Source organism: Mus caroli, unplaced genomic scaffold, assembly GCF_978045245.1.
Source record: "Mus caroli unplaced genomic scaffold, Mus_caroli_1 scaffold_2, whole genome shotgun sequence".
Lineage (NCBI taxonomy): Eukaryota > Metazoa > Chordata > Mammalia > Rodentia > Muridae > Mus > Mus caroli.
In genome coordinates, this window is record NW_028227257.1 from 136,992,048 (window position 1) to 137,012,879 (window position 20,832).

Below are 20,832 nucleotides of genomic sequence, written 5' to 3' on the forward strand. Positions count from 1 at the left end.
ACACTGAAAGAAAAATATTCCATTTTTCTGGATCAAAAATGTATGTTTCTAGCCTATCTCAGGCATTCAAAAATTTTGTTTGTTTTCTTATTCATTTCAAGTTTGACTTCTTTATAGACATCATAATTATGTGGTATATAATTGCCAATCCATCATCTTTTTAAAGACAGATTTCAAATTTTAAATTATTTCTAATTTTGCTCTTCTTTGATTCATCTGGAACTAAAAATCTCAATAGTCATTTGCGATCTGTAATCTATAATTCATAGGCTGAGATTGAATATCAAGCCCAATTCAAACTTGGAATCCTTAAACTATTTTTGATGTGGTACCTCAGCTGAAGTTAGAGGGTCTCTTTCAGTAAGGAAGAAACATTTCATTATTCAGTAGGTAATGAGACCCTTACACACAGTCAAACACCCACCCATGCCTTAATACCATGTTTTTGAGATATAATCATGTTTATTCTGATCATTTGAGATTTAGCCCAGCTAATGTATCTAATCAAATATTGATGTATGTCATCTGGACTTAGTTATCTGGCAAATTCTTCCCAATGTTCTTTTTGTTATCAGAACTATTAAAGTAACTTACATTATTCTGCTCAAACAGGGGACTGTTCCAGTCTACTCTGTAGGTGCATACACTTGTGGCAAGTCAGATGATTTATTCAAAATGAATTAACATAAAGTCATCCAAGAATTTTCCTTTAACTTTGTTAATCACAATATCTTTATAATAATCTTGTAATTCTATATATAAAATTATCAAGAATGTATTCACCTATAATCTGCCTATCATCTATCAATTTATCTATCTCACTATCTATCTGCATATGTATCAACCTAAAAGTCAGCTGTGTAAATTTTGAAGGCTCAAGGCCTCACCAATTGTCCAAATGACATTACAAACAAAAATAGATGATGAGAAATTTGTAAAATGTGAAAATAGACTTCAAAGTCAATGGAAGAAACTAAATTCAGCAACATAAATATAAATCAAGTGTAAATTATAAAAGTTTGAACATTGCCAATAGTTTGAAAAGCCCAGGATGACATACATTACCATTTGTCCATCATACCAAGCTGGCAGTAGTTTTTGATCTTGTTGAAAATTTTTAGAGATAAATGAAGAATGGCTGGCCTCACAAATCTATGGAAAGTTCTATTGTATGAACATCATGTTCTTTAGATTGAACTTAATCTCTTTCTCTTACAACTTTATTAATTAGGTGAACTCACAATACATGTGAGTCTATGACATCATGCCCTAGCTCCCTAATGCTATGGTCCGTTAATATAGTTCCTCATGTTGTAGGGACCCCAAACCATAAAGTTATTTTCATTGTTACTTTATAACTATAATTTTGCTCTACTATTATGCATTGTAATGTAAATATGCTTGCAGATAGAAGTTTGCCAAAGGAGTTGCAACCTATAGGCTGAGAAGCCTATAGACTGGAAAGCACTATTATAGATTGTCAGAGACGAGGATTCTGACCCTTGCATTTTATTACTGGGTTAGAATAACACCAGGAGAAGGAAACTGGGGGAGACGGATATTACTGATCCTTACCTTCTCACTTGCAAACAAAGTTGATTTTATTATTTATACCTTGGTTCTCTAAATTCTACATTCTCTACCATTTGGCTTGAGATCATTGCTCTCTACGTGCGCCTTCCTGCCTGTCTGCCTCCTTCCTTCCTTCCTCTTCCCTTTTTAAAATTTTATTTTTAGTTGACAGATGATAATTATATCCATCCTTTCACTTAATTTTTGGTTAAAAACATCTCTATATTTAAGTACTTTAAAACTAGAAACAGAAATATAATTTCTTCTAGGACATGTGTGTGTGTGTGTGTGTGTGTGTGTGAATTTTCTTTTTAAATCTGAATAAGCCCAAATTGTTTTAATATACACGATTAATTCCCAAAGAAAGTAGCACATAGTAGACATATGGGAAGTGAACATTTGCTTTTCTCTTATGAGTAGAAGTGGTAAAGGCCATTCAACCTCGCTGCTGTAAGTCCTAATACTGATTTCGTCAGTGTATTTTGTTACATAATTATGACATCAACTTAAAGAATAGAATTTTGCCAAAAATATTTAATATTAATAAATATGTATTCATCTATTCCCTTCATCCCTAAGTGGAATAATGCTAAAATACAATAAAATTATTTAATTCCAAAATGTAAATATTACATATCACCTAAAATGGGAAAAACATATTAAACTTATAACTTAAAATATTGGTAACTAAAAATCAGGTCAAATCATGATTGGGTAACATCATGTGTGAAATATCAGGTTTTCAGTGTTTTAAGGATTTCGTGGGTTTTTATTTAAAACATTCAGTGGATTATGCTTGTGACTACTGATTAATCATAGCAATTTTTCTTCTAAAAGTGAAAATCTTCACTATAAAAGGGTCTGATTTAAAATTTATTATTAATTAAATTTGGCCTTTGACAACCTCTTACACGTATGTAATGTGTTCTGATTACTCTCCCACCTCCCTGTCATATCTTCCTGCCATCCCTGTCAAGCTGCCCCACTCTCTCCTCATCTCTCCATACACCGGTAAATGTAGTTAATGACTGGAAGGCACGGATGGCAGCGAATGAGAAGAGCTTATAATTACTGAATCTTAATTTGTGTATGTTTGAAAGTACTGTATTAAAACTATTTAAGTAAAGCATTCTAGGTTGGCACCCCAAACAGCTATCAAATACATCCTCATAAGTTAATTGACACAAAACATGCATTTTGTTGTTGTTGTTGTTTAGCAACCAGTCATCCGGGAAAACACAAAATAAAGCCATGATTCCACAAGGAAGAGGAGCCAGTCTGTCTTTCAGAATGACCTTCAGACAAGTAGTTCCTACACATGAACACACCACAGGAAGGTAGTGCTGCTCTCATTACCTGAGGGGGCTCAGATTTGGAGGGAAAAGGAGGAAATTGAGCACAGGTGGCATTCTTACCTGAAAGACACTCTTTTTGCTTGATTTTTCTTTGGCCCATTCTATATGTGCACCACACAAATCCACACTTTCCACGTTGTGCCTGGTTTTCTGTAAACAGGAATGAAATAGGAATAAAGCTCACATACCATTCAAGAAGCCTGTTAGAGAAAACCAAGGAGCTGACTGAGGCTGGGGTTGTACATATCTATGGCATGAAGCCTTCCCTCTGTGCTTCCCAGGGGAAACATAATCTGTGGTGTTCTTACTTGGGATTTTCTAATTTTAATACGCTAAAATTAAAGCATAGCTTTACATATACTTCATTTGTTACAGATAATAAGAAGTATCAATATTCATAGCAGTGGTTGGACATAATGTTAAAGAGATAGAACATAAGGCATTAACATCTTTTCTGTCCTGAATAATATTGATGTTCAGTGAAGGTCATTAAAACAAAAAACAAAAAACAAAACAAAAAACAACTTGTTAGACCTAAAAGTAAAAGTGAAACTTGAAAATTCATAATGGAATGGCAAAAGTTTGAGTTTTAGTTTTGTGACTTCAGCCAAGTCACTTACAACCTAGCTACATCATCTTGAGATTAGAACAAATGGATTCAACTAATCTCACTTTCTCCTCAAATGTTTGTATTTTTGTATGTTAAAAAGTTCAAAAGGAACCATTAGCTGGCAACAGTGAAAAATTCACACATCTATGACCTCAGCACTCACAAGGAAGAGAAAGGCTGATTGTTGTGAGTGGAAGACCAATTTGGTGTATATAGTGAGATACTGTCTTCAAATAAGAATTAAAAAGTGAAAGAAAGAAAGAAAGAAAGAAAGAAAGAAAGAAAGAAAGAAAGAAAGAAAGAAAGAAAGAAAGAAAGAAAGAAAGAAAGGAAGGAAGGAAGGAAGGAAGGAAGGAAGGAAGGAAGGAAGGGATGGAGGGAGGGAGGGAGGGAGGAAAAGAAGGGAGGGAGAGAGGAAGGAAGGAAGGAAGGAAGGAAATCCACATTTTAGACTTTGGGAGTACATGAGTAAGTTTTGTGTAATAATGTAGATCTATTAAGTAGATTTATTAAGTAGATCATAGTGTTTGCTTCCTTTTATACAAAGTACATGAGAAATGAAAGTCACTTCATCCCAGTAAATCCCAATAACCAGCCAATACAAAGGTTAATTAGCGTTGCCTAATAATTTCATTAGAGTTACAGTGAATAACATGTATACAAGTTTAAATTCACACATCTTCCATAATTAAAGTAATGGTAAATTTTGGAAATTTACTATTTACCAAGCAAGCACTATAGAAAGAGATGCTTTACAACAGTTTTCATGTGGTCTGAGCTACTCCAGGTTTCTTTACTAAGAAACTTAATAATTTCCTCACTTACCCCCTACAAAACATCCTGAATATTTAGGATAGAAATGCTATATTTTAGGCAGCTTTCAATGTCAGTAACTGTAAGTTAAAACTTGAAATTAGACATGTAAAACTGTTAAAAGATATAGTCTGCCCATAATTGTTGCCTCCTAACTGCTATGTCCTATTGCTTTAAAAAAATCCAATTTAGGAGTAACAAGAAGATTTTGTTTTGTTTTTATCCCTATGGTAAAATAGGATATGTTTGTCTTTCAGCAACTAAAGGTTAAAGACTAAGGTGTGTTTGTGTGTGCCTCTATGTATGAGTATGTGAGTGTGTGGGATTGTGTAAGTATGTGTATGTGTGTGTATTATTTTGTGAGTTGTGAGTATGAGTTTATGTGAAAAAGTGTGTGTGTGAGTTTGTGTGTGTGCGTGTCTGAGTGTGTATGTGTGTGTGTGTGTGTGTGTGTGTGAGAGAGAGAGAGAGAGAGAGAGAGAGAGAGAGAGAGAGAGAGAGAGAGAGAGAGAGAGAGAGAGAGAGAGAGAGAAAGTGTGTCTGGGTGTATAAACATAGTTTTCTGGAGGGAGAATTCACCTTGTTGGCTAGCATACCACAGCACGCTTTTACTTGTATTCAATAGGAGACTGTGGGAAACCCTTTAAAATCATCCATGCCCCTGAAAATGATTGCAATCAGCGTGGTTCACAGGTTCCCTCTGTACTGACATTCAGGCTATCACTACTGTGGATCTTGGGAAGAAATACCACCAACAAGCTGCTTCATGTAGAGTTCATTAAATTATATCATACTCAGAACCAACAATAATCACTAAGGGAATAAAACTAAAGGGCTTTATTTCCCCATGTAATGCGATGGGGTGGAGAAGTCATAGCAGAAGTACATTGTATAAGACACATTTTGCATACATCAAGCATTTTGTTAACGGGCATTTCCCTCTGGCTATATCATCAGTTCATCCTTGCAGTCGTAAGAGGCAGTTATTATTATTACTACTATGTGAAAGGTTATAAGGTATGTCAGAATGATCCTGGCCTGCTGAAGTTTCCCAAGGCAAATGGCCTAAAGGGGTCTAAATTTGTTTTATTTCATGTGTTTGAGTTTGTGCCTGAAGGTACACCTATGCACCTCTTGAATTCCTGGTGGCTATGGAAAAACAAGGCAAAAGATCCTTCAGATCTGGAGTAATACATGGATCTGAACCAACTTTTGGTGGCTGATAATTGAACTCTAGTCCTTTGGAAGATCAACCAATGTGCTTAGTTGCTGAGTCAACTCTCCAGCCCCAAGCACCAGAATTCAAATGCAACTAGAGTCACTATTTTTGTGCAATGCTGGAGACCAAACCTGGGGCTTTGCTCATGATGCTCTACCACAGAGATGTAGCCACAACTCTCAAAGTCTGTTTTGAACCACCAGCCCTTGACATTGGATTTAACATTGGAATGAAACTCATGATAAAACACTTTCGAGTTTGTGGAAAACCACAACTTGTTCGTTAGACTGCTGGGCAGTCATTGGTCTTGTTTACATCCCTTCTGAACTGATCTTGTCGGAGACCCATCATACATGAACTCTTTATTTACATTACATATACTGCCTCCCAATCTCCATACAGTGGCTATTTTTTTCAGCTTCCTGCTAAAGGCACTGCGTCACCAGTGTTTTTTGACCCTATTTCCCAGCACTCCTGATGACCTCTACCCTAATTCTTACTTAACTTCACTTCGACCTGAAAGCATCACATATATTTTTATATACTGACTGTCTCTGTTTCCATCCCTAGAACTAAACTTCCTCAACTTGGGGCTGGTTCGCCTTTTCCTTCACTGTTTTTCCTGATGTATGGAACATTGCCTGGCACATACTTGCTGTTCAGTGAATATTTATTGAATTCCCGAGTTAAGAAAAATACCAACATGCAACTAACTTTGCTGCTTTGCAAGGGAGTCTTGAGCATTTTTCAATTTTTAGTTTTACATGAATTAAGATTTCTAAATCTTTTAACAGTTACACAGTCATTTGTGATTTGGGAAGGTGATTACAATAGTTCAATGATTTCCAAGTATGAATTTTATGGAATCATCCTAAACCACTCATTGTGCAGCTTCTGTATCAATATGGCATCTATGCTTCATCCTGAAACTCTAGGGTTATGGGAGGTATTCACTGTTCCTTTAAGAATTTCCTTGCTAGGGCTGAGCATATGGATCACTGAATCACAAGCATATATAAGGTGCTAGGTTCACTCCACAGTAACACATGTGCATGAACACACACACACACACACACACACACACACACACACACACACACACACACACTCATGCACATACACAGGAGGAAGGCAGGCAGAAGCAGAGATAGTATCAGAAATTTTCATATTAGGAACCCTTGAAGACTACCTGGTTATATATAGAGCCTCTATGATGTTGAAACAGAGGAACTCAGAGAGTAAAGAGCAGCACACGCTTCCAAATTCTTTACATCCTTTAGCCATGCGAATCTCAGAACCTCATCAGCATCATAAGCTAAAACCCATGGCTGTGGCATCTGGCTCATGATTATCCCAATCCAAATTTCTGTCACTCCCAATCACCTGCCTGTGCTCCTCCTGTCAACATGCCTTCCTTGACTTTGCCCATCTTGTGTTCTGTCCTATACTCCTCGTGGTCCCACTCTTCCATTTCCTCTCTAATCTATGACATTACCGTGCTTCTCATCAATAGATCTGACCCTGAGTTGTGCATATCTTCTTCCTGTTCTTGACATTCTTTCTGATATTATTGAAACAGTTGGGTGTAACATTCCAGGCTCTTAGGATAGTCTCCTGATTTGACTTCTTTCCATGTGTAAGCCCATGTTCTCAATTCAACAGATACTTCAACCACTCCATCACTGCACCACCCTGGCCCTCTGCTCATTACCTGTCTGTCTAGTAATCTGATAAATCCTGATGCACAATCAGGAATGTGCATCACAGATAGTGCTTGGCCTTTCCAACAGTCCATTGGCCGTAGCTAGGAACATTTTCTGTATTTAGTTAGCATTTCTTTTCTTTCTTGTGACAGGTAGTTCCTTACATGACAACATATTTAGTTAACCTTTCCAAATCTGCTCCCTGGCATGGCTTGTTCCTACTTCCCAAAGGTTGTAGTGCTCATAGGCAGGGCTCCTTACTCCCGACCCTTCCCAGGAGCAAATAAACAAACAAAAATATGCTTTACACTAAATTCTTCTTTATTTTTTTGCACTACCTTTGTGAAGCTAATACCAGTCACTTCAACACGTACATGAAGAAACTCATGTAGGAAGTGGCCAAGTACCTCACATAAGGTCACACATTTATCAAGTGCCTACACTGAGATAGTAATTCACATTGATCCAGCTCCACGCATCAAGGTCTTGGCAACACAGTACACAGCCTCACCTTCTTAGTCATTCTTTCATCCTACTAGTCTACTGGTTCAAGGCAATGTACCTAATTTATATTTTGAGTAAGTGTTAACATTTTCTTATTCCTCATCTACCCTTAAAACTCTAGGTCTGGCTCTATGAACTGTTTCTATCTGCCTAAATCCACATTCCTTGGTATGAGAGTGGCCTGGATGTAAGTCAAAAGCTCCTGAAATACAGTTGTCATACAGGACACTGACAACTCTTGGCCCATGACTCTTGAGCTCCAAGCAAGAGATAAATCTATCCAGGGTGCTCTCTCTCTAATTCCTGATGCCATCTAGAGAAGTCACACCCTGTTTGTCCCTTTGCCCCTAGTTTTACTCCCTCCATTCTTCTACACTTTTAGTCATGAAAAACAATGGAGGAATGCTGTTTTAAATGATCAACTCGAAAACTTCACTCTCAAGTTGTTTCCACTATTTATCAGTATCACTGGGTTCCTATACTTATGTCTTCCTGTTGCTCATGCTCCACTCTCATCTTGACCTAATGTAGCCTGGCTTTTGTTCCATTTTCTGATTAGTCTAAAGTATTTGAACCGTCAAGGTCAAGTCTGCTCCTTGGACCATTAGAACGTATACTGTAACGTTCTGTTGCCATCCTCCAAGGCATGTTCTTATTCCTCAGTGGTACAGGCATGTTTCTTCCCATGCCTCTGTCTGTTATATGGCTCCTTGGTTTTTCACTTGTTTCTCATTCTATCCAGATTCTAAACAATTTAGGGCTAACTTCTAAGTGATTTCTGGATTACTTTCCTTAGCTCTCACTATTTCTCATTCAACACTATATTGTGGTTTTTAGTCTGGACCCTAATCTGGCCCTGTCATCTACAAATGTTGACTTCTTAATCAATTCTTGTGCTCTGCTACCTCCAGAATCCAACTATTCTTTAGACTAAGTAGGATTATAACATGGCATAGGGATTTCAGGGTGATGGGCTTCTCAGATTCCCCTACTATGTTCTATTGCTTGTCCTATTTAATTACCTCTTTACCAGTCTACCTGAAGTTTTCTTCCCTCCGTCAATCACCTCCCTCATCCCTCAGAGCCAAAGTGTTCAAAAGCCACAATTCCCAAACTAGCCTTGCTGGTTCCATCTTGAGGCTACAAACCTTGCAGCACGTGTCCTTTCTTTTACCTGAATTTTCTAGCTCTTTCATCTGTGGACAGTCAAAAGCCTCTTCTATTCATTTCCAGCATGTTGGGGAGTATTTTTGCTCTTCAAACTTCACATTATTTCATCTGGGGAATCTACTCTCTATAAAATAATGTCTGACTTCCTCAATAAGGTGTATAGGCTCAATTTCCCAATTGACTGTCCTTTTAGATCGTTTTGCTTTTCTTTTCCACGTGATCTATATCCATGGGAGTTTTCAAAATGAAACTTGTGTTTGTATCCTTTAAACTACTTAAATTATTTATGATCTAGATTATAATTATAATAGAAAATATTTAGATTCTGTCCAGTACCTTAATCACTACAAATAAAGAATAATCTTACAAATAGTTATTTATGAAAGAATAAAGAGTCAGGCCCTCAGTAGACACTATCATATGGCAGAGCCAGAGCAAATAATAAAAAATAAGAACATTCTAGCTTGCTTTCTGTTGCTATAATAAAAGACTGACCTAAAGCAACTTGAGGTGGAAAGGACTCATTTCGGTTCATTATCCAGGGAAGCCAAGGCAGGAACCTAGAGGCAAGACCTGAGACAGAGACCAAAGTAGAATGCTGGCTTGCTGCTGTCAGCTTGTTCTAGTACCTTACTTATACAACCCAGACCCACCTGCCCAGGGAGTTACTACACACATGGACTTGGCCTTTTATGTCAATTTATCAGTTAAGAAATTGCCCCACAGACATGTCACAGCTCAGTCTGATGGAGACAACTTCCCAATTGAAGTTCCTTCTTCTTAGGTGTGTCTAGGTTTGTGTCATGTCTAAAAAACAAAATGACAGTAATGTGATAAAATTTAAGTTATCACAGAAAACTGATTATTTGAGTAATATTAAAACATCAAGGATGCTTCAGGATGAAAACACTACAGTAAGGAGAAAGAGGATCGTGTGAACAATGGTTCTAAACAACACTTAGTTTAGTTTAGAAGAGACACAGCCTGAAAGGACAATGATGTATGCTTGAGAACAGCACAATGTCTAAGTGCTAAACATCAGTTAGAAACTCAGAAAAAGTAGTAGATTGTATTTGGAAAAGAATCAGGATTTGAGTTAAGAAGTTTGAAATTACAGCATTGAAACACAAGCAAGAGTCAGCTAATGAATTACTTGGATGAGAGAGTACACGGTAATAAAAACAAAGTTCATAAACTGACCAACAGTGAATTTAAATCTAGGGATATAGATGTTATGTCTTATGTGGGTGTGTCTTAGTTTGGGTTTCTATTGCTGAAGAGACACTGTGACCATAACCAAGGCAATTCTTGTAAAGCAAAAATATTTAATTCAGAGTCTCTTACAGTTTCAGAGGTTTAGTCCATTATTGTCATGGTGAGAAACATGGCATCAAGCAAGAAGACATGGTGCTGAGGAATGATCCTAGATTTCTACATTTTGATCCACAGGCAGCAGAAGGAGACTGTGCATCACAAGGGTTATAGCTTGAGTATAGGAGACCCACAGTGACACACTTTCTTCAACAAGTTCACACTTACTCCAAGAAGGCCTCTAAATAGAGCCAGTCCATGTGGGACAAGCATTTAAACACATGAGTCTGTAAGGGCATTTCTATTTAAACTATCACAGCTTGTAAACTTAGAAATGACTGATTTTTTTTTAATTCTTTTGAGAGGTCTATTAGATGCTCACAGTCATCTATTGGATGGAGCACAGGGTCCCCAATGAAGGAGCTAGAGAAAGTACCCAAGGAGCTGAAGGGGTCTGCAGCCCTATAGAAGGAACAACAATATGAACCAACCAGTACCTCCCTGCCCCAGAGCTCCCTGGGACTAAACCAGCAATCAGAGAAAACACATGGTGGGGCTTTCTAGCTGCATATGTAACAGAGAATGGCCTAGTCAGCCATCAATGGGAGGAGAGGCCCTTGGTCTTGCAAAGATTCTATGTCCAAGTATAGGGGGATGCCAGGGCTACGAAGCAGGAGTGGGTGGGTTGGGGAGCAGGGGAAATTGGAAGGGGATAGGGGATTTTTGGAGGGGAAACTAGGAAAGGGGATAGCATTTGAAATGTAAATGAAGAAAATATCCAATAAAAATATATTTTTAAAAAAAGAAGAAGAATAATTTCTACCTCTGTACAGGAAAGCATATAAGCTTCTTTGCTGGAGCAATGTGAAGTCATTAAAAATTGATCCTGGGCCTTAGCCACTTTGGATTTTTATTATTCTCTTAGTCCACCTTCATCGTTTCTCAATAATCGCTGACGGAGTATTCTCTATTTTATTTGTATTAGATTAAGCCTTTGGGTTTACTTTTCTATTTTATGGGCTATTTGGGGCACATAGTTTTCGGTGTGTATTAGAAAGTATCTCAGGCTGGACAGTCTTTTGCTTTATGGTGTTTTCTATGATAGACATTGGGCACATATGCGACAAATCATTGGACCCCCTTCTCCTCTGTGTTTCAATCCTAGATGTGTTTTTAAACAAGATAAAGCTCAGAGCTTCTGAAGTAGGTTATGAGCTACCATTTTTTATTTGGGATTAATTGGTGTTTTGGAATATGGACTGAGATTGTCCTTACAATTTTGAAACACAGAACACAAAATTGGTTTAGAGGAATTAAGTTTAACCACATAACTTGTTTTGATTCTGGAAAATCATTTGTGGAGGAGGACAAAACTCACTTATCAATTCTCATCTGGGAAGAAGTGATTTAGGAAGGAGTACAGAGTTGATACCTGATCTCATTAATATCAAAAGTATGGCCTCTGTCAACAAAGAAAAGGAGACTTTGATTATAACATGTGGGGTTTCTGTATATGAATATAAATGATGTTAATAATAACTGAAATTGAATAACACAGTGAAATTTCTCAGTACATTATAGGGCAAATCAAAGTGACTTCTCAGAAGTGTAAACCCTCATTGACAGTTGTAGTGCTAAATTTTTTTAAAGGAAAATGTGTTGTCTCCTTTAAAAGAAATAGACTTGGACTTATTTCTTAATCAAAACCTCTGTAGAATGAATCTGATAGCTTCTCCATAGATTACTTCTCTTTGCTGATTTTCATATTTATATTGCCTATAAAGCTAGCGGGTTTTCCCCAAAGTTGATTCCATTTACTTCCATTGGCTGTCACTTCAGGTGATCAACCTTACTTGAGCCATATGAAGGTACTCTTAGAGGACCATCCTAGAATTCCAGCTCTTCTCTCCACATGGTCAGAGTATAGGCAGCTTCTTAGCTCCCTTTCTACTTTGAGTGTAGCTAAAAGGCCATTCCTACAGGGATTGGAATCAAGCCTTCTGAGGAGCCGTTGATAGTGGGAACAGAATCTGCACGGGTCAAGCAGGTAAAGACTTTGAGTCATGTATTTAAATCAAGGGAGATCGGGAATCTCGGAAGAAATAGGATGGAAACGTCATTTTTTTCCATCACCTATCTATGTACTCTGTTGCTCAAGTCTCTCCCTGTGGTTGACAGGAAGGTGATCTGCCCAGCACACCTGGCCAGTGAGCCTTCCTCCCTTCTTGCACTGTGCAGTGGTAGTCAGTGTGGCAAGGAGCCCACTGTGACACTTCCTACATTGTCTCTCTCATTTGTTTGTCACTTCTCCCTGTTTCTTGGATGTATAATTTGCCAAATAAGTCATGGTGCCTGGACATTCATTATGAAAGGCACACAGATAGATCTGTGATAACTAGCATTGTTTTTGTTGTAGCCCTATTAACACCATAGTGTAGTTGAGATAACCAAAAGCTATCCAGCAAATAAAATATGAACCAGATATCTTTAGCCTAGGTCATCTAACATGAAAGCCTTACATTTACCCTATGTGATATACCACTTCTCAGCAATTTCTGATTCATAAGTAGCTTTTAAAAGTCTAAATACATTTATTGTATGGTGTTTTTTTTTTTCTTATGTACTGTAGGGAAAATGTTCACTTTATTCCAGAGGCACACAAGCTGGGAAACATGCATTATGCTGACCAAAGTGATAAAGTACAAAGTCAAGTTTCATAATTAAAATAGTTTTCTGTAACAGCCTAAGGTGAGGTTTATTGAGGAATGGCAAACTATTATTCATTTATAATGCTCCCTATCAATTCAATTGATTTTTGTAGTTATTAAAAATTATGTAAGATACAGAATTTATTGTGGTTAATGGCCAAATCTTAAGAAAATGATGTCCAGTGAACACAGCTTCATTTACAGTAATATTGATCATTGTTTTTTTTTTTTCTCACAAAATTTATGTTAATAATACAATGGTACCTATTTTCCTCTTTTATCTTTCTTTATCCCTGTCACCTCCAGATTTTCAACTGTAACCTTTTTAGTTATTATTTAACTATTATTATGATTAGTGCACGTGATGGTGTACTCTGAAGTTGCCTTTGGGAAGCCTAGTGGAGACAATTGTCCTGACTGCAAGAACACGATCATGAGCTACTTGATAGAGACTCAAAACACCATTGCCAGGCTATGATATTGAGATCTACTTTTGCCTTTCCATTCTTCTGGGTCTTATTGAGCAGGAGTCTGTGTGAGGGCATAATAGTCACTCTACAAATCCCCACTGACAAAGAGATTTAAAATTTTGATCTATAGGATGGTCATGGGAAAAACATGTCCTATGTATTCCTCAATTTCAGCCCATCTCCTAGATAATCAACCTTGCTGTTTTACAGCAGAGCATGTTAAAGTAAAGGTCTGAATCCACCTCCAGGTATAGAAAACATTATCTGTTCCTTTAAGGGATGACTCAACTGTTAAAGAGCACTGACTGCTCCTCAAGAGGACCAAGGTTCGATTCCCAGCACCCACATGGCAGCTCACAACTGTCTGTAACTACAGTCTTAGGAGATCCAACACCCTCACACAAACATGAATGCAGACACTGCCTAAAAGCACATGAAATAAAAATAAGTAAATAAGTAAAAAGAGTCAGCCTATCAAGCATGCACTCCTCAGGAAAGCAGGTCAACCCTCAGCTGTGCTAAAGAGGGAGGAGGAATCTTTATTCCTTGAGATAACACTGGATACTTTTCATTCTCCAGAGTCTCACCTTCTGTCAGTTTCGATAGCCACCATGAGGGTCTATTGGGACTCAGAAAGGCGTAGCCTCTGTCTCTTCTGCTGTCTTGCTTTAAGAAGCCTGCAGCATCTAAGTATGCGTTCTGAGGTACTCTAGGTTTTCGGACTATTCTCTGATGCTCTCTCATAACAGCCTATCATGGGGCTGACCTCCATGCTGACTCAAAGGCATGGAGTTCTGTGTTTCACTCTTCCTCTAATCTCTCTCCCTTTTCCAGCAGTTGTGGAAATTTTCTGCTTGCTTGCCATGAGGATTTTCTTTGAAAGGATAATACAATTATCTTCAGGTTTCCATTTGAATCTGTTCTTAAATTTTATTATCACCGATACCAAGAACCCCAAGAAGTAAGCCAAATTTTCCTTGTAATGCATTGCAATTCACTATAGTTTCCAGTGACACACAGACAGGTACTAGTACAGACATGAAGTGTGAGACAGAAAAATTTCTTCTCTGTCTGGGCTCTGGAGTTATCCCCTACAGATTCATTAAGTTTTGTAGAACTGACAGTTACAATGTTAGTTTTACTTTAAGAAAAAAATAAAAAAGATTTTTGCACTGCTAGGGGGTCTTGTGCATGTTAGATAAGAGTTCACTGCTAATCCATACCACTATCCCTAATTTTGAGTGTTGAGAGCTAGGACCTCATTGGTCCATGAAGCCCCTTCATTTTTAAATAATTACTGAAAGTTTAGAAATGTGCATTTTAAGAATGTAAATGATTTTTCCCCTAGGTTCTATCTATCCCTGGCCCATAGAATCATAGTCAAGGCCCTCCATCCTGCAGACCTCAGCTCAGAAGTACAAAAAACGTATTTAAATATTTCCTGACATTCCTTGACTCAACACTCCCTGGTCCGAGCAATAGTCTGTATCTGGCATAAAGAGAAAGTTTCAGATCCTCCCTCCCTTCCTCCTCCAGCAACAATCATTCTAGTCTGTGAGCAAAATATGAGCTGTCAGCTTTCTGGAAAGAGACGTATCTCTTCTGTAGATTTTAGTTGTAGTTTGTCTTGTTTTTATTAGATTGAACTTGTTCTGTGCAAAAACAAACAAAAGTTAAATGGAGAAAAGTAAGTTCTTTGGGTTTCTTGTGCAGCATAGTGATTATACTTAGTAACCTCTTCAATATGTGAATACTTACTCAATATGGGAATAAATACTTAATATGTGAATATTGTAAAGAATCTGCTTTAAATTTTCTTACTATGAGCAAAGTATGAGGTGATATGTTCATTACTGTGATATAATATATAAATTATATATATATATTAAATTATATATCACAGTATATATTTATATAGATTATATATTTATTATATAGAATATAAATTGTATTATATATCACAGTATATATAAATATATATTTATTACAGATTGTATATTTATTATATAGAGTATATATAAATATATATTACATCACAGTAATGAACATATCACCTCATACTTTACTCATAGTAAGAAAATATATATACATAATATCAAACATCACCTTCAACCTAAATACATAATTATAGGTTAAGTTGGAGAGCTAGGAGGAGGTGACTGGTGGATCACTTGACCATCTTTCATGAGAGCCTGAAACTGATTTCCAGCAAAACAACCACAAAAAAACCCACCAGAGCATAAGTTTATAGTTATTATTTCTGATTAAAGAGTTTCATAACAGAACCAGACAGACTTTTAATATGAGAGTCTTGTATTGGACTTCAGAAATTTAGGGGCATAAATGTTCCTGAAAATATGGATAAGGCTCTAGCCTTTGTGTTTTAAATGACAATACGTTTTCTGAACAGTGAGGATTAAACCAGAAAGCATCTCACTCACCTAAAGAAGAAGGAGATCCACCTGGCCTGTTCCGCCTGTATGTGCAACAGAAATTAATCCAGACAACCAGAAAGTATCCTGTGTAAAGGTACTGAGGAGGCTCTCTGGGCCTGCAGCTTGTGCTGGCTCATCAGCATGCTCATTGTTCTTAGATTAGTTCTCCTGCCTTTCCCAGGAGTCTCTAACTCTCATCATCCTGCCAAGGGCCAAAGACAGGTGAGAACAGCAAACTACCACAGGCCAATGAGGGATGGTTTACTGAAGTTATAGTGATGACTAACAGCAATTGAGCAATTTTCTTTCTCAATAGAGAACGGTCTTTTTGTTCACGTCCGCTTGAACAGCTTTAGTACATGTCTGTAAGATCATTTAAGTTCTACAGTTCTTTACAACTAAAAACAGAGGGAAAAAAGTTAGTGTGCGAAAACATGTCCTGAGTGACACTAAGGCTTTCTTTTTTCTCCCAACATATTTCCATTGATTATTTGGGAATTTCACATAATGCATCCTGATCACACTTACTTCCCAGTCCTCACAAGGCCAGCCACCCACTGTGACCCCCCCCAAATCCAAATCCAAATCCGTTGCCTATTTACATACATACATTGGAGCATGGGCAAATTCCCAGTGGCAAGCCCCTTAAAGAAAACTGAGTCCTTTCCTACCCACATCCCCACACCCTGGAAGCCATCAATAGTGGGAGCTAAACTTCAGCATCTTTACCATAATTTTTAAGATTTCACTTTGATGGATACTTGTCTAGGCTGTTACTTTTGGGGTGTGATGCGGGTGGAGGTGGCAGTGTGGGTAGGGGTTGTCACAGAAGCTTTCTATGACTCTCTTTCTCAACTGAGTTTTGTTTTATTCTGGACACTGGTTATGAAGAGTTCCCCTTGCCTGCAGGGCGAAGTCATGTCCTTGCAGTGTTTTTTGGTTTTTGTTTGGGCTATTCCATGCTAAGCTGTTTTGCATAGATATTCTTTTTTATTGGATATTTTCTTTATTTACATTTCAAATGTTTTCCCCTTTCTGGGTCCCCCCTTCAGAAATCCCTTTTCAATCCCCCTTCCCCTGTCTCTATGACGGTACTTCCCCCACCCACCCACTCCCATCTTCCTGTCCTTGCATTCCCCTACATTGAGGCATGGAACACTCTCAGGCCCAAGGGCCTCTCCTCCCACTGATGTCCATCAAGGCCATCCTCTGCCACATTTGTGGCCAGCGCCATGGGTCCCTCCATGTGTATTCTTTGGTTGGTGGCCCAGTCCCCGGGAGGTCCGGAGGGATCTGACCTTGCAGTTTTAGTTCAGGTCTTCCCTAACTAGATTTCTAGTCAGGACATTGACTTCTACGTCCACAAATCAGCTGAAGCTTCTATGATGCAATCCCAAACTGGAAATGTTCCTAAGAGTTTTGCAGAAGATGCACTAAAGCTGGACTCCACCACACTTACTCTCCCTGGAAGCCTTGATCAAATGACCAAACCAGCCTAAGCAGTGCATTGGGAAAAGGGGAAGAAAAGCAATCAATATTTTCATGAGATAATTCAATTAATAAATTTAATTCCCAGCCGGGCGTGGTGGCGCACGCCTTTAATCCCAGCACTCGGGAGGCAGAGGCAGGCGGATTTCTGAGTTCGAGGCCAGCCTGGTCTACAAAGTGAGTTCCAGGACAGCCAGGGCTACACAGAGAAACCCTGTCTCGAAAAACCAAAATAAATAAATAAATAAATAAATAAATAAAATAAAATAAAAAAAATAAATTTAATTCCCATAGTTTACCATTCCTTATATAACAACATAAGATGTTTTCTCCTACAATGCTTGCCTTAAAATCTCATTTATCTTTCAAATGCAAGCTCATTGTCACTCCTCTGAATATAGTAAGAAGTTTCAGTAGCTGAAAGCAATCATGTTCTCCTCAAGTAACCATAAAACTAGTCCAAGTCATTGTCATTTTCTTTAAGGCAACTATCAATGGCCAGCTTTACAGTGTAAATCAATTTAGGGGCATCTTTGCATTTGTTTTTTAGACTTAAGGGAAAGATTTCAATATCTGCCTTTCTGTGTTTCTTCCTTTTAAAATGTATTTTTAGTCAATTGTTTCAAAATGTCATACAATGTATTTTAATTATATTCCTTCCCTCCCTCACCTCTTTCCAGATGAACCTCACCTTCCTAATAGATTCAACTTTATGTTCTGTTGACAGTAGCTCCCAAGCTAGAGTCGTGATTTGGGAGTCTGACTTGAGCTTGCTTGGGTCTTGTGCATGCTGTCATAATCACTGTGAGTTCCTGTGTTCAGTTGATCTTTGGTGTCCAAAAATTATCTTTTTTTTAACCACCCACCAACTGTGACCTTTACAATCTTTCATTCCCCTCTTTCATAGTAGTCCCCGAGCCTTGGAGGATGGGACTGTTCCATTTGGAGCTGAGTACTCCATAGTCTCTTATTTCCTGCATGTTGACAGATTGTGTGTCTCTATGTTGTCATCTACTACATGAGCAGATTCTATGTTGAGGACTGAGAGATGAACTGAGCAAAAGATATAGTGATAAGTTGGTAGGATTCTTTCACATACTCTACCCTATTAGCAGAATAATGGTAGTAGGTTAGCCCCAAGGCCTATGGCATGTCTGTCCTTAAAGTCTTAGCCCTGTAACCTATGCCAGGAAGGGGTTTCATCTTGTGAAGCTGGCTTTAAATCCAATCCAAAACTATTTGGTTATTTCCATAACATCTGTGTCACTACTGCATCAGTGGACATGTCATTATCTTACCTCACTCACAGGATGCACAGCTGGGGGAGACTGATTTTGCCTCCAGTACAGTGCATTACACTTTCCATGACTATCAAAGACAGAGAGTAAGGGTGAAGCTTCTAGGTCAGTATTTACTTCATTTCTCCATGACCTTTGTGTTATGAATGAGGGGGTTTCAAACAATAGGGTCTTATTGTCAAGTTCTGGAGGGTAACAAAAAGCAATGGAAATACCAGAAATGTCTGGATTTCATGAGACCCCAACTGACCATCAACTCGAAAAGAGAACTCATTTCTGATTCTGGGGTTTTTTTGTTTGTTTGTTTTTGTTGGTTTTTTGTTTTTTTGTTTGTTTGTTTTTGTTTTTTTGGCATGTAGTGTATAGTTGTGGTCTTGTGCCCTGCCCCATTATAAAGTAACTCCATTTAAACTATTTTATATGTGTACATGTGTAAATTTAAGGGAATTTCTACAATGGTACATTTCCATACATTTTTATTCATTTTCAAGAGGTTTTTATTATCAGTTATCCCTCTCCATATTCTTTCTTTTACCTTGCTGTCCCACCCTCAACCCATTTAGTCCTTCTGGTTTAATTATAGCTCTTGCCCCATATATCACTCTGCCCCGCCTCTCTTGAAAGACTTTTGAATCTGCTTACTAGTTTCCTAACATCTATGAAACACAAATATCTAAAGATTCAAAGATAGCATCCATATATGAGAGAAAAGACGCATGGCCTGCTCTTTAGGGTTTCGGTCACCACACTCAGAATGATTGCTCCTTCTCAATAGCTGAATAATATTGCTTTGTGTAAATGGAGCACATTTTCATTATCCATTCATAAGTTGATGGACATCTAGGCTATTTCCATTTCCTGGCTATTATGATTAGAATAGCAATGAACATAGATGAACAGTTATCTCTCTGTAGCAAGATTTGGAGCCCTTTTGTGTACATTCCCAAGAAGTGGTATAACTGAATGATGTTATATATCTATTTTCAGCTTTTGAGGAATTTCCTCACCAATTTCCACAGTGTCTGCAGTCATCTGCACTCCCACGAGACACGAATAAATGTTCCTCTTTCTCATATCCATGCCAACATTTGTTCTTTGGTATTTTTGTTTGTATGCTTTTGGGCCTTAAATATTTTTATTGGGTTAAGATTAACTCTAAAGGGAGTTTTAATTTGTGAAGGTGGCCAAGCCTCTGCTGGGAAAGGAATATGAGTGTAGTGTAGACTGATGTCCTCATGGCAAGGATCTATGGGGATATTCGTGCAGAATCTCCTGGCCTTTCCTGAGGGAATGCTGGTTCACTTTAGCTTTTCATTTGCATGATTGGATTTAAAATCAGAAGCCTTTACATTCATTTTGTCTATGACAGGCATTTCCCCCAAATCAAAAATAAGGGCAGAGAGAGAGAGAGAGAGCACTTGGACTATGATTTATTCTTGTTTGTCTCTGAGGATCATGGGAGTAGAATAGATCACTATTCTTCTTTTTGTTCATGGTGGTGATCCAGTTGAGTCAACACAAGGCCCGGGGTCTAGGTACATCAGCTAATGTCAAGATGTTCTCATCTGATGGAAACTGAGTTCTGACAACAATCTGTTCATCAACTTGTTCCAAACAGCAGTTAGTTGATTATCAAAAAGTTAGAAAGGTCTTGCAGGATCATTGGTTCCAAGACTTAATGGGAGCATTCATAGGTGCGCCAAGCAAGGATGAGAAAATGACTCAGGTTACTAATTTGCTGAGAGCTCTGAGCATTAGAAAAGTTAGATATCCTGATTAGGATATGGGGAGACTGTGGGTGACAATAATTAAATCTGCATTTCTCAGGTATATAGTATATCATGTCTCTATGCTGTAACAATTGCTGCCAACCATGGTCACTTAGTTAGGGACCAGTGAACTAGTGTACTAGGTTAGATCTTTTTTTTTTTTTTTTAAAGATTTATTTATTTATTATATGTAAGTACACTGTAGCTGTCTTCAGACACTCCAGAAGAGGGCGCCAGATCTCGTTACAGATGGTTGTGAGCCACCATGTGGTTGCTGGGATTTGAACTCCTGACCTTCGGAAGAGCAGTCGGGTGCTCTTACCCACTGAGCCATCTCACCAGCCCCACTAGGTTAGATCTTAACTGCTTGCTGAAGCTATATTTTCTCTTTCTTGATGTAGTTTACA

The 20,832-nt window shown here is 38.0% G+C and overlaps 1 protein-coding gene across 3 annotated transcripts in view; it reads right to left on the reverse strand.

The window, feature by feature from the left end:
* The window catches only part of Arhgap15 (Rho GTPase activating protein 15), a 638,684-nt gene that overhangs the window by 495,845 nt on the left and 122,007 nt on the right, over window positions 1–20,832 (reverse strand). For all 3 annotated transcript variants that reach the window (XM_021155709.2, XM_029472910.2, XM_085834942.1), the window contains one exon: window positions 2,988–3,077. In XM_021155709.2, the coding sequence (XP_021011368.1) occupies window positions 2,988–3,077 (90 nt within the window). The remainder of the gene's footprint in view (window positions 1–2,987; window positions 3,078–20,832) is intronic.